Source organism: Cnephaeus nilssonii (genome assembly GCF_951640355.1).
Source record: "Cnephaeus nilssonii genome assembly, chromosome: X".
In the NCBI taxonomy this organism is placed as follows: Eukaryota; Metazoa; Chordata; class Mammalia; order Chiroptera; family Vespertilionidae; genus Cnephaeus; species Cnephaeus nilssonii.
The window spans coordinates 132538709-132550046 of NC_137071.1; the positions used below are offsets into that span (position 1 = coordinate 132538709).

At 43.2% G+C, this 11338-nt stretch overlaps 1 protein-coding gene across 1 annotated transcript; it reads right to left on the reverse strand.

Annotated features, from left to right (window-relative positions):
- Window positions 1–5496: 5496 nt before the first annotated feature.
- MID1IP1 (MID1 interacting protein 1) lies at window positions 5497–7017 on the reverse strand. The gene is made up of 2 exons (XM_079764358.1): window positions 6778–7017; window positions 5497–6526 (listed from the first exon to the last, which is right to left on the reverse strand). The coding sequence occupies exon 2, from the start codon at window positions 6284–6286 to the stop codon at window positions 5735–5737; it is 552 nt and encodes a 183-aa protein (XP_079620484.1). The 5' UTR covers window positions 6287–6526; window positions 6778–7017; the 3' UTR covers window positions 5497–5734.
- Window positions 7018–11338: the final 4321 nt, after the last annotated feature.

The following is an 11338-nucleotide window of genomic DNA, read 5'->3' on the forward strand; positions in this document are numbered from 1 at the left end:
ACTGGGATCTATGTTTCCCTAGTATTTTCTGTCTTCATATCTGTGTTAGAAGGCACTTTATCTAGACAGTTCAAGGTCAAAAGACTACCTTCTATTATCTTGTTCTCAATTAAATTATAAGGACTTTCTCCAATCAAAAATTTTTGAAGGTGACAAACTATTTTTGAAGATATAATATTAATCAAGCTATTGCAATAGGAGGAATACTCATTAATGGTAAACATTTTATTTTATTTTTAAATCTTTATTGTTGAATCCAATTAAAATTCTTACCAGTTTGAGATTATTGAAGTTGGGTACACCAACAGGTAAATTTTCAAAACTTCTCAACAAAGTGTTCCGAAGTAACAAAGAACTAATAAAATATGATAACAAGAATAGAAAGTTACGAAAAATAAATGCTTCTCTTAAAAATAGAGAATGCCCAAACAGGAAGGGTTGATGAGATAGTTGTGGTTTTAGGAGGCCTTGTTTAAACAGATGAACAACTATTATTATATCCCAGCTTGAATTTTGATGCTAAAAAGAAAACAGCCAACAATGATTTTTAAAAAATGAAAGAAAATTTGAGGAGGCAAAATCATCATGGTTTTATGGAAAATGTATTCCTTGAGTCTTCATTATCATTGCCACCATTGAAGCACTCACTGAATAGCAAACAGCTGGAAAAGCTCTGTGTAGAGATGTGGTTTTCCTTTTCTTTAGCCAACATTTCATTAATTAATTGACATACGTTCAGTGGAGCACGGAGACTCCTGAGGACTGCGGGAAATAGGGAGAAAACCCATAGGATCCTCATTTGCCAATACTGGACAAGACCTTAAAATAAAGATTGAGCTGCTTTCACCTCTCATTTCCTTTCTACTGGCTTTCAAACCCTTTGTTCATTCTGAAACCCAGGGGTTCCTCCAGCCTATGCTCTGCCCTCTTATGGCCCCTTATCTCTCTACCCAATCTCCATCCTTGGGCAACTAAGTTTGCTTGTCTAAGCCCTGTCCACCATCCAAGCATGTCCACCACCAGGAGGATAATTTCAGGACAAATGCCTGTGAAGTCCCTGGAATAGGCTCAGGGCCATTTAAATAGGGAACTCTCAGTACCCAGGTACCCAAGTGTGCTCTACAAGTAGGGGCTCAAGCTCTGGGCCTTCCCTTGGCTATGAAAATTCCTTGAACTATGGGGAGTCACAAATCCTTACAAGAGTTAGCATGGGGGGCCCTGTTAAGTGTGGGGGAGCAGGGAAGGAGCCCTGGTTGTATGAGGCAAAGGATGGTACTGGCTTCCACATTTTAAAAAATGGGTATTGGTAGTAGACCATCATAATCTCTACCACTTATCAGAAAGTTCTACATAGTTCAAAATGAACCAACTGGAGACCTAATAAAGTATTTAGAGTAACTCAAGAACAACCTTTAAATTTCCCTGAATTATTAAAAAAATTGGACACAACTTAAAAGAAAAAATAAATAATTTAAAGTTTAAATTATGTTGCTAATTAAAACAATTTAGTCTGATCAGAAACTACATAAAATTTGAAATGTTAAAAAGACTAATCATTTTAAGAGACCCATCCAATAGTCTACATGATTAAAGTTTTCATAAGCTCCTGATTCAGAATTTTTTTATTTGGGGTAACATTTTTTTATTAGGGTTAAAAATTGCCTCCACAATTTTAATGAAAACTTTGCTTTTGTCATTATTTACTACAAAACTCTTAAAAATAAAGCACACAAGGTTGTAATGGTATAAATGTACTAGGTGTCCCCTTAAAACATAATTTTAAAAAAGGGTGTATGATATAAGATTGGAGCCCTCCCTCCACCAGAGCTATATCCAATTTTCAAACATCTGAGAATCACAGAAGAAAGGGAGGGGGGTAGGGTAAGGGGCAAGGGGTGGGGAGAGAAGGGGAGACACTCCAAAATGATTTTGTTCAGCAACTAAAATTAAGGGGAAATGATGAAGGATATGAACTGACAATAACTTGCATTTTTAAAATAAAAATATTTAAAAAACTAGTTTTCAAGTTGATCCAAAGAATAATAATCCCAGCTGCCATGAGGTGCTCTTTAACAATTAGGTTCAGGTGCAGAGAAAGAGTAAATTAGACCAGACCACTGTGAATGTAAAACATGAAAAAGCCAATGTGAGCAAAGCAGTAAGCTATTTTAGGGGCCAAAACAGACCTTCTCAGAGGCTTTGGTGTGAGATTTTTATGTAGGAAATTCTTATCAAATGTAAATATCCCTGTGGTAATCATATTCATTCTAAGATGTTAATTCATGCCTAGTTCATCTATCTGTGCCTTCTCTTTAGTCACAAACTGCCTCTGGGATGAGCACTGTCAGATGACGAGGATCTCTAAGAGCTCTTTAGGGAGGTGTCACACAATGTTTGTAACTTTTTTTAAGTTTATTTTTATTTTTGACAGTATTACAGATGTCCCTTATTCCCCCCCCCCCCCGAACTTCCCTCCCTCCACCCAGCCCCGCTCAACCCCAGGCCTTCCCCACACTATCATCTGCATCCCTGGGCTATGCATACAAAATCTTTGGTTAATCTCTTCTTGCCCCCCACACCCCTCCCCTCTGAAGTCTGACCCTCTGTTCTAGCCATCCATGCCTCTGGACTTATTTTGTTCCTGTTTGTACCTTTTTAATCTATAAGGTACTTTGAGCTCCCCCAGAAAAGATCTTCTGAAAATATAAAGTCCCTTATCACTTTACCTCAGATGTCAAGCAAAATTTTAAATTGCCTGAAAGGTTCTAACAGGTGAATCTGTTGGGGAGTTTTCCAGTTTTATTTCACTATCAGTGGAATAGCTTATTGGGCCTGGAAAACCTCATTTGTTCATTAAAAAAAACAACAACAATCCTTTTAAACAGTGATCATCATTACTTCCAGGTTAGAATAAAATATATATAAAAATACTCTTACATAGTGTGACATTTTCAGAAATAAAGTTAACATTGATAACTCTTTATTTGTAGTTTAAGTTTGCTATCAACATGTACTTTACTGTATTCTACATACCACAGGAATATTCTGAAAACAGCTTGCAGTTAGCATCTCATAAAATTCTTCTATTGCCTAAACTTTGACTTCTTGTTTTAATTCAGGCTCTCCTTTTAGACTTTGAGAAAAGAAATAGTTTACCTGTTGTTTTATGTCTGTAATTGAAATGTTACTTTTCCCTATAATGGACATATTGTATATCCCTGGAGAAGTCAAGTGGGGGGTCAATGGAGACATGAGCCAACATTAAGATAGAGGAAGAAAGAAACGTGTAAAAAACCTTGAGTAGTTCTCAAAGAAACTTTGAACTCTATAAATATATATATATATATATATATATATATATATATATATATATATATACTTTGACAGAGTATATATCATCTCATTTAATTCTCACTGTAATTCCATGAAGTAAGCATTATAATTATTGTTATATCTATTTTCAAGTGCAGCAACAAGCTTGGATGCTAAAATACTTGTAATTATGAAGTAGGAACAAGAAGATCTGAGCACACACTTTCTGGTTCCAAAGTCTTCGTGTTCCTTTCTTGGTGGCTTCTGTAATTTCCTTTCTTTGTATATATATATATTGGCTTGCACTTTGATGTTTTAAAAGGAATACAAAGCAATAAGCTCTATATCTTACTTTTTGTGCTGCCCAGCTTATCTTTATATTTAACAATTGACTTTCTCTGGCAACAGCAAGCACCTTGTCTTGACACTTTCCCATTTTGTCACTGCTGCTAAAAGCTGGTAATACACTTGAATTGCCCATACCAGACAGACATTTGCTTTAAAAAACTGCAAGTTATATGTATATTAAATTCAAGGTCTTATAAGCTTAGAGATGTCTCATGACTGTTAGTTTGAAAACTCAAGTTGATGTAACATGTATTCCCCCTAAACAAATAATGAAATAAAGAAAACACAGAGCAATGGATTTCACCCATCCCACCATCCCAGGAAAGCATCAGAATGGCATCTAAGTGTTCCCTTCCCAAGTGTCCTACTGCAGCCTTGACCAGATCAGCTATCCACAATTGCTTAGTGCCCACTGAAAAACTGGAAGCATTTCGGACACTGCCTGACAAACTGTAGCACTTCACTGGAAACTACTGAGAGACCAGAGCATGTGTTATCACACATTTAAGTAACTCTTAAGACCAACATAAAACATTCGTAAATAAAGACTTGCAAGGTGTATGCACTAATTTACCTTGTGTTTCTTTTCTAATTCTTCACTACTTAGTAGTCAAGAGAGATTTGCACCTTAAGGTAAGTTTTTATGCCTCAAAACTTGTTTGTGCTTAAGGTTCTTAAAAACATCAAAATGTTAATTAAGCACTCCAATAAGCTGGTCAACTTTGTTAGAAAGTACTATATATGTACCTTTCTAAATACTTTGAATACTTATGAACTTTTTGTTGAGGTGTATGGGCCTATCTTGGTACTGAATTAGAAATAAAAAGTTTGGAAGTAAATTTTGTCCAGAGCTGCTTCCCAAACAAATCTGAATACTTACGGAGATGATTATCCACTATCTTGAAATATCAGAAGGAAAATAAAATTTGCTAAAAATAATTTATTTTTATTTAACTACTAAGTCATTCATTGATGGATTAAAGAGCAACAAACTTTTGTGAAGTTTCATTAACACATTTGGCTTTTTATTTTTAGAATATAGTCTACATCTGGATTAAAAAACTTTTAAATAAATTTAAGACATATAACAACAGTGGAACTCTTCATCATTCTATGTACAACACTGATAGAACATCAGTTGGTTCCATTTCAGACAAGTCCACTTTCTCATAATAATATTATTTCCACTGGCTGAATGGCAAGCTTCGTACAAGCTGGCACAGTGCCAACTTACACTCACAGAGGTGGCCAGAAAGGCATGGGTAGAGTGCCACAGGACAACTATACTGTGGAACCGAAAATGATTAATAACAAAGTAGTACCGATTACCCACAGACAGTGTTGTTTGTGCGCTTATCACAATGGAATCGCCGAAGTTTCAGAGCAAGGAGGAGGTTTGAAATACTTAAGAAAGGGCCACGGTTACAAAAAGAAATAGTGCAAACAGGAAAACTGATGCAATCCTAGCAACTGCTGCAGCCTCCAACAGCCCAAGCGCGGGGAGGCGGGAGGCTGCTGCGTGCCCCGCCTTCCCCAGCGCCCAGCTCTTCTGGGCGGCGCTCCCAAGTGTGGCAACCCAGCGCCGCGCCCTGGCTAGGCCCCTTCTCCGCCCTCTTCCACCGGAAAGAACAGTAAAGAAATTCCAGGAAAGGCACAGGCTGAATGCAGGGCGTCAGCCCAGTTGCATTCCCACCAAGGTAGAACACAGACCTCTCCTCCCCCACCGTCCCGCGGGAGGCTATGAAGTCCTTAAGCAACCGCCCTCTCAGCCACCACTTTTCTCCTCTCCTCTCCTCCCCTCCCTTCCCCTCCCTTCCCCTCCCCCCTCCCCTCTCCTCTCCTCAACTCCTCTCCTCTCCTCTTCCCTTCTCTCTTATCTTCTTTCTCTTCTCGTCTCTTCTCCCAAAAGAAGCCCCCTTCTCCTTGCAGCCTGCTGCACACCTTTCACGTACTCAGCCCCCCAAATTTGCCATAGGCCCATCATACCCTGCAGCCAAAAAGAAAACAGCTTTGAGAAAAGAGAGAGTAAGAGATGGGGCTGGGAAGGGTGCTGGTCAGCGGCGGGCGACCCTCCTCAGTGGCCCCAATTGCTAAAGCCAATCTCCTGCTTGTATCTGTTGGTGAGGATGTTGGCTTTGCGCGTGAGTTTGGAGAGCACAGTATGCAGCCCACGCAGGTGGTAGTGAAACTGCTGTTCCAGGTCCTCCTCGGCGGTGTCCGCGCCCTCCAAGTGGCTCAGGTCCACCAGGATGTCCTTGGACTTCCAGGTGCCGCCCTCCTCGCTCCCTGCCGGCTGTGGGGGCTGGTGCAGGACCCCCCACTCGATATCGTTGCGGATGGACTTGAGCAGCATGTAGTGGCTGTACATGTCCCGGGAGGGCGCGAAAAAGCTGCCGTTGGCGCTGCCCGCGCCAGCAGCCGGAGACGTGCGCTCCTCCAGACAGCTGCCACTGCCGCCTACCTCCACGCCGACATCGTTATCCAGCCCGGGCTCGGCCAAGGGCACGTCGCGCAGCAGGCTAGGCACCATCACCGTCTGGTCCATGTTGTTTACTGCGCCGATGAAGCGGTTCATGGCGTTAAAGAGCGAGTGCTTCTGGTTGTAGGTGTCGCAGATTTGCATCATGGTGACCGTGCGGACGCTGAAGCACTGGAGCACGGGATGGCCGGCTGAGGCGAGGGGGTGCCCGCCTTCAGGGGCTCTGGGAAACCCGCGCCGGGGTCCTGGCTATAGCCAGAGCGCGTCCCGGTGGGATTCCCGGCTCCTCCTCCGCCCTCTCACAGACCCGCCCTGCGGGATGCGCGGCTTCGGCGTCCAGTAGCTCGCGATGGCGGCGCGTGGTCTGTGGTTCGAGCCCTGTCCTGGCTGGGAGAGGGGGGACGAAGAGAAGATTATTCACTCCACTAGGGAACCTGGCGTCCCCGCCTGCACACACCTCCCTCCGCGATTACTGCTCCCCTGGGACTTCGCCCCGGTGTAGCCTGGCTATCCCACCTCCTCACCAGCCCAGGGCCCAGGAAAGGAGGAAGAGTCGCTCCCCACCCCCGGTCTTCCTCTGTAAAGCGAAGTCCAAGTGCACACGTTGACTGGAGCAGAGATGGGACGGGGGCACCCACCTCGTCCTGGCCTGGAGATTCCCTGTCGCTGAGTAGCTCAGCCTTCTCGCAGCTGGTGGCCTTTGCCTGTGGGCGCTGCTGTGGTCAGTGACCGGACTGTGACTGGGTTGGTGGTGGTAGCGTCAGCCCCCTACCCATCCCAGGTGCTCAATTTATAGAGCCCCAGAAAGGTGTCGCCAGCGATCAGGGCCACCCCTGGTGTCTCCTCCTCCCGCCTCCCGACAGCGCCGAGATAAAAGTCCCGAGTCAGGATGACCGGGAGTAACACTCCCCTGGCCCTTTCTACAGCGAGGGCGGGGCGCGACAGGCCAGCTCCGCCTCTCGCCTGATGCCCGGGTGGAGGGAGGGCGCAGCTCCCGGGTTGGGCTGGAACAGCCGCACCCCACCAGCGCGAGAGCAAAGCAGGCCAGTTGGGGGAGGGCGAGGCACTGCGCGGGTAAAGAAAACGCCAGCGTCCGCACTGGCAAGAGGACGGGCTGGAGTGCCAGGGTTGGGTGGGCCTTGCCGGTGCTCCTGGAATAGGATGACTGACCGAAATGCAAGCGCTCTGGTTGCAAAATGAGCCTCTAAACCACTCACCAATAGTGGCTTCAACCGGGAAACTACTGTCCTGGTTTATTATTAGCTGTTGGGAAATAGGGACCCGCAGCAGCCGCAACTCTATCCCGGGACTCTTACATAAGAAGGGTGGCTGGGCACGTCGGGGTGCACGTGGACTCTTAGTGCTTCCACTGTGGCCCTGTCCTTGGCCAGTTGCTGGGGCAGGGGAGACTCTTAGTGAGGTCTCTCAGTCTTTCTTGTAATAGTTGCTGCCAGGGATAAAGAGTGACCCACCATCAGATCTGCACAATTTTCTCCAAAAGATTAAACATGGCAATTAGAAGAAGTAACTAAATTTCTGGCTTTTGTCCAAGTCCCGCTACTCAGTGATGCTGGACAGCCCCAATGCAGAGAGCCAGGGAGGGTGACAGTAGTTAGGCCTGGTGTTGCATCTTTCATCATGTAACAGAAAAATAGGAAGGTTTCCAATAATATGTTGAAGGCGGGGGGAGGGGGGTGTTTGAAGTGTTCCTTTCCAAAGATACTTCTTAAAATGCAAAGCCATTTAATAGGGCCTTAATAAGCTATGTACCATATCACTGGATTAACTTTTAAGAGCCTCAAACCTTAAATTTTCACTTTGATATTCCAAACCACAGCCAGTTTTCATTTTTGTTTTTATAATCTCACTTCCCTTGTCACATCCTTCATCTACCAGTCTTCTCCTACAGTCCTACAAATAATTCAACAAGACTCAAATTTCTAACTTTAAGTCGTTTTTCTCTAAAACCTTCCAGGAGTAGTTTTAGTACAGTATTTCCTTGCAGGACAAAAGTGCCATAAGCAAAGAGCATATAATGAGGTTTATTTCTTTCACTTTACAATCTATATTTAAAATTTTTCCATGGCAAACAATCTTCCTAATTGTCTTTTGAATGAAAATCTGATTTGATGCAGCAAAGACTCAATGGGACACAAGTCAGTGATCCCTGGACACAAAGCCCAATCTGGGGATGGCCCCCTCCCAGCACCAGATTATAGCCCATGTTTTCTTACCTATAAAATTTGGATAATATTATCTGCTCAACCTACCTATCAGGATCTTTGGATCAATGAAAAGAAAAATGTAGAGCAAAAAGCACTATATAAACTTGAAGCATTAAAATAATCTCACCTTCCCTCTTTGCACACATGGAGACTTAGAAACTTGTTCAGCCTTAGGTAGCTTCTCCCATGGGCTGTGCCAAATTTTGGTTGAAGATAATGGATTTAAAAATATGTAAATTGCAATGCACTTTACAACGATTATTTGTACTTGCTACATATAGGACCTCATCATAGACACCAGGTGTTTATGGGAAGAATCAGAAACCCTCAAAATGTAGGACAATTCTATGATGAGTGTGAGCCACCGACGCCCTCCACCTCCACCACCCCCTCCCCAGTGCTTAGGCAGCAAGAGAGTACAAAATAGTCCATGTTGACTTTAAATCCTATGTCCAATGAGACACACAGCATTGCAAGAGAAAAACACATATCCAGTTTCCACTAGCTGAGCCTCTCATTAATTAAAACATATTCTGTCCCCAATGACAAACCCTGCTGATATTTTAAGTACCTATGCCTCTGGATGAAAACTTGGTATTCAGATTTGAGTAATGAAATGCCAGAATCCTGCCCTTTTTCTTCTCAGTCACAGCAAAGTGTGACAATAACTCACAGAAAATGGAAATTAAAGTGATCTAGAAAGGGGATCCTGGCGGGGCGGCGGGGGGAGCCCAGCTGGGGAGAAAGCCCCCATTGCCTTCTTTTTGTCCTCCTCCTCTTTCCTGATCTGTTTCTTTTCTTTCTCTGGTTTCCAGGTCACTCTCCATCCCCCAGTTTCTTGACTCCTATCCTTGTTCTTTCACATTTCTTAAGGGAAAGATGGCTCATGCACCTGCCTACAGAACTTCCCAAACCCGGTGTCCTCAGCTCCCCCGGAGCTACACAACAACTTAAGGCCACAGGGGTAACTCCGGAATGGAAAGGTCCGGGACCAGAACTGCTGGGCCTTTGGAATCACCCCACCACCGCCCCTCTGGCTTTAGCCAATAAAATGCTGTCTTACAGCGTTATGCAAATAAGCCTTCGCTCCCCAGCCAGTCAGGAGCCAGGTCTCCCTCCCCCAAGCGTCCTCTTTCACCCTAGCCACGCCAGACTCACTGCCGCGTCACTGACAACCGGCGCTCAGCCAATTTTCCCCTACTAGTGGCTAAAAAAAAAAGAAAGAAAGAAAAAGGAAAAAAAAAAAAAAGAAAGAGAAAGAAAAAGAAATGGTTCTCTGGAGTCACTGGTGGGAAGCAAGCGGGCGTGCCCTGGCCAGGTCGGAGGTGGGCAGCAGCCTGTCTGGTTGCACTAGGCACTTTCACAATTACCATAAGGAACAGGCTGGAGGTGCTGAGCAACCTTCCCAGCCTTCCTTGGCCTTGGGAAAACAGAGGAAGTCACGCGTTGAGCAAACAACTTTTGAGTACTTGAGGCCAACACACTCAAGATTGTGTCTCCATTTCCTTTTCTGTAAAAGACTTGTCAGGTTGGTGCCCTACCTACTTATTCGTCCATAGCTCCAACTCTGAAGCTCTTAAATTCCCGTTCTTAATATTCATTTTACCTTCTTACTTCAGCAACCAGGAAATCATGCTTTGCTAGGCCATCTCCCAAAAAGTATCCAGAAATTATCCTTTATACTGTATCCTTTGGATAGTTCAGTTCTGGGAAAGGTGGCATTTTAAACGTCCAAAAATTAATACAGTAGAGAGCAAGAGTAAAGTGGTCAAAGAAGGCAGATTGAAGAAATAAGAAGTTTATCCTAGAGCTGGAGGAAAGGTAATATAATTGCAAGGCTAGAAACCAGCCCAATCCAAGATAGTGGAGCTTCTGGATTATTTTGAGGCAGGAACCACTTCATGTAAAGTGACCTAGAAATATTACATTACACCGTCATGTTGAAGGTCATGTAGTCTAACCACTTAGTTGTGCTGAAATCACTCACAACATCCCCAAGTGCTCATCCTGGCCCGCATTCTTGTAATTTCCTTTCTTCATTTTTAGTTCTCCCTCCTGGAGCCCTCCAGGAGGCCATGCAGTTCACCATCAGATATTTGAATGTAGATACCATGTGCTTTGAATCCACTATTCTTCAAGGCAGTTATCTCCAGTTCCTGCAACAGTCCTTCCTGTCCTCCTTGGAGGTACTCATCCATCCTAGTCACTGTCTTTGGAAGTAGCTCCAGTTCCTTGCAATTCATTCCCAAACACAAAATGGAGTGGCACAGCCACCAATTTTATTGTAAATTGTAACTTTTCTAGGTCATATTTATTGCACACAAGTGCTTGGAACTTAGACATATTAACACATTTTAAGTTCACAACAAAATTAAGGCTTAGAGAGTTTAAGAGACCAAAGTAGCAGAATTAGGATTTGACCTAGTTTTCTGATGCTAGAACCAATTTTCTTTCTACAACCCAAAAAATATCTATTATTACAATGCTGCCTAACATTTAATGGACTTATTTTAACAGCTACATCCATATGCTGCTGGTTAAAAAAATTTTGTGTATTCAATTTATGAGCAAGGCAGAACATTTTGGACTAAAGTACAGAACTTTATATTTGTCTTACTTAAACTTTATCTTATTAGATTTGGCCCATTACCCTAGTCTGTTCCAATATTTAGGTTCTATTTCTGTGATCTAATGTATTTGGATCTTACCCAGATTTTGATAACTATTATATATATTCATCCAGGTTATTGATAATAAATAAAAGGTAGCACTGGGCAAAGGGCAAAGTGCTGTGGAATATTTGGAGAGCTCCTTTAGCTTGCTATCAGTCTATTAATTAACACCTTTTCATATATGTTGTTTCAGCCAGCTGTGAACCACATTAATTATATAATCATCTAGCCTATATTTTTCTTCTTGACCACAGAATATTATGAGAGACCTTGCTAAGTATCTTGCTAAAGTCCCAAGATAA

Bases quoted from the DNA above. Each gene is read 5' to 3' on its own strand.
- MID1IP1 (XM_079764358.1), bottom strand. From the start codon at position 6,286: ATGATGCAAATCTGCGACACCTACAACCAGAAGCACTCGCTCTTTAAC.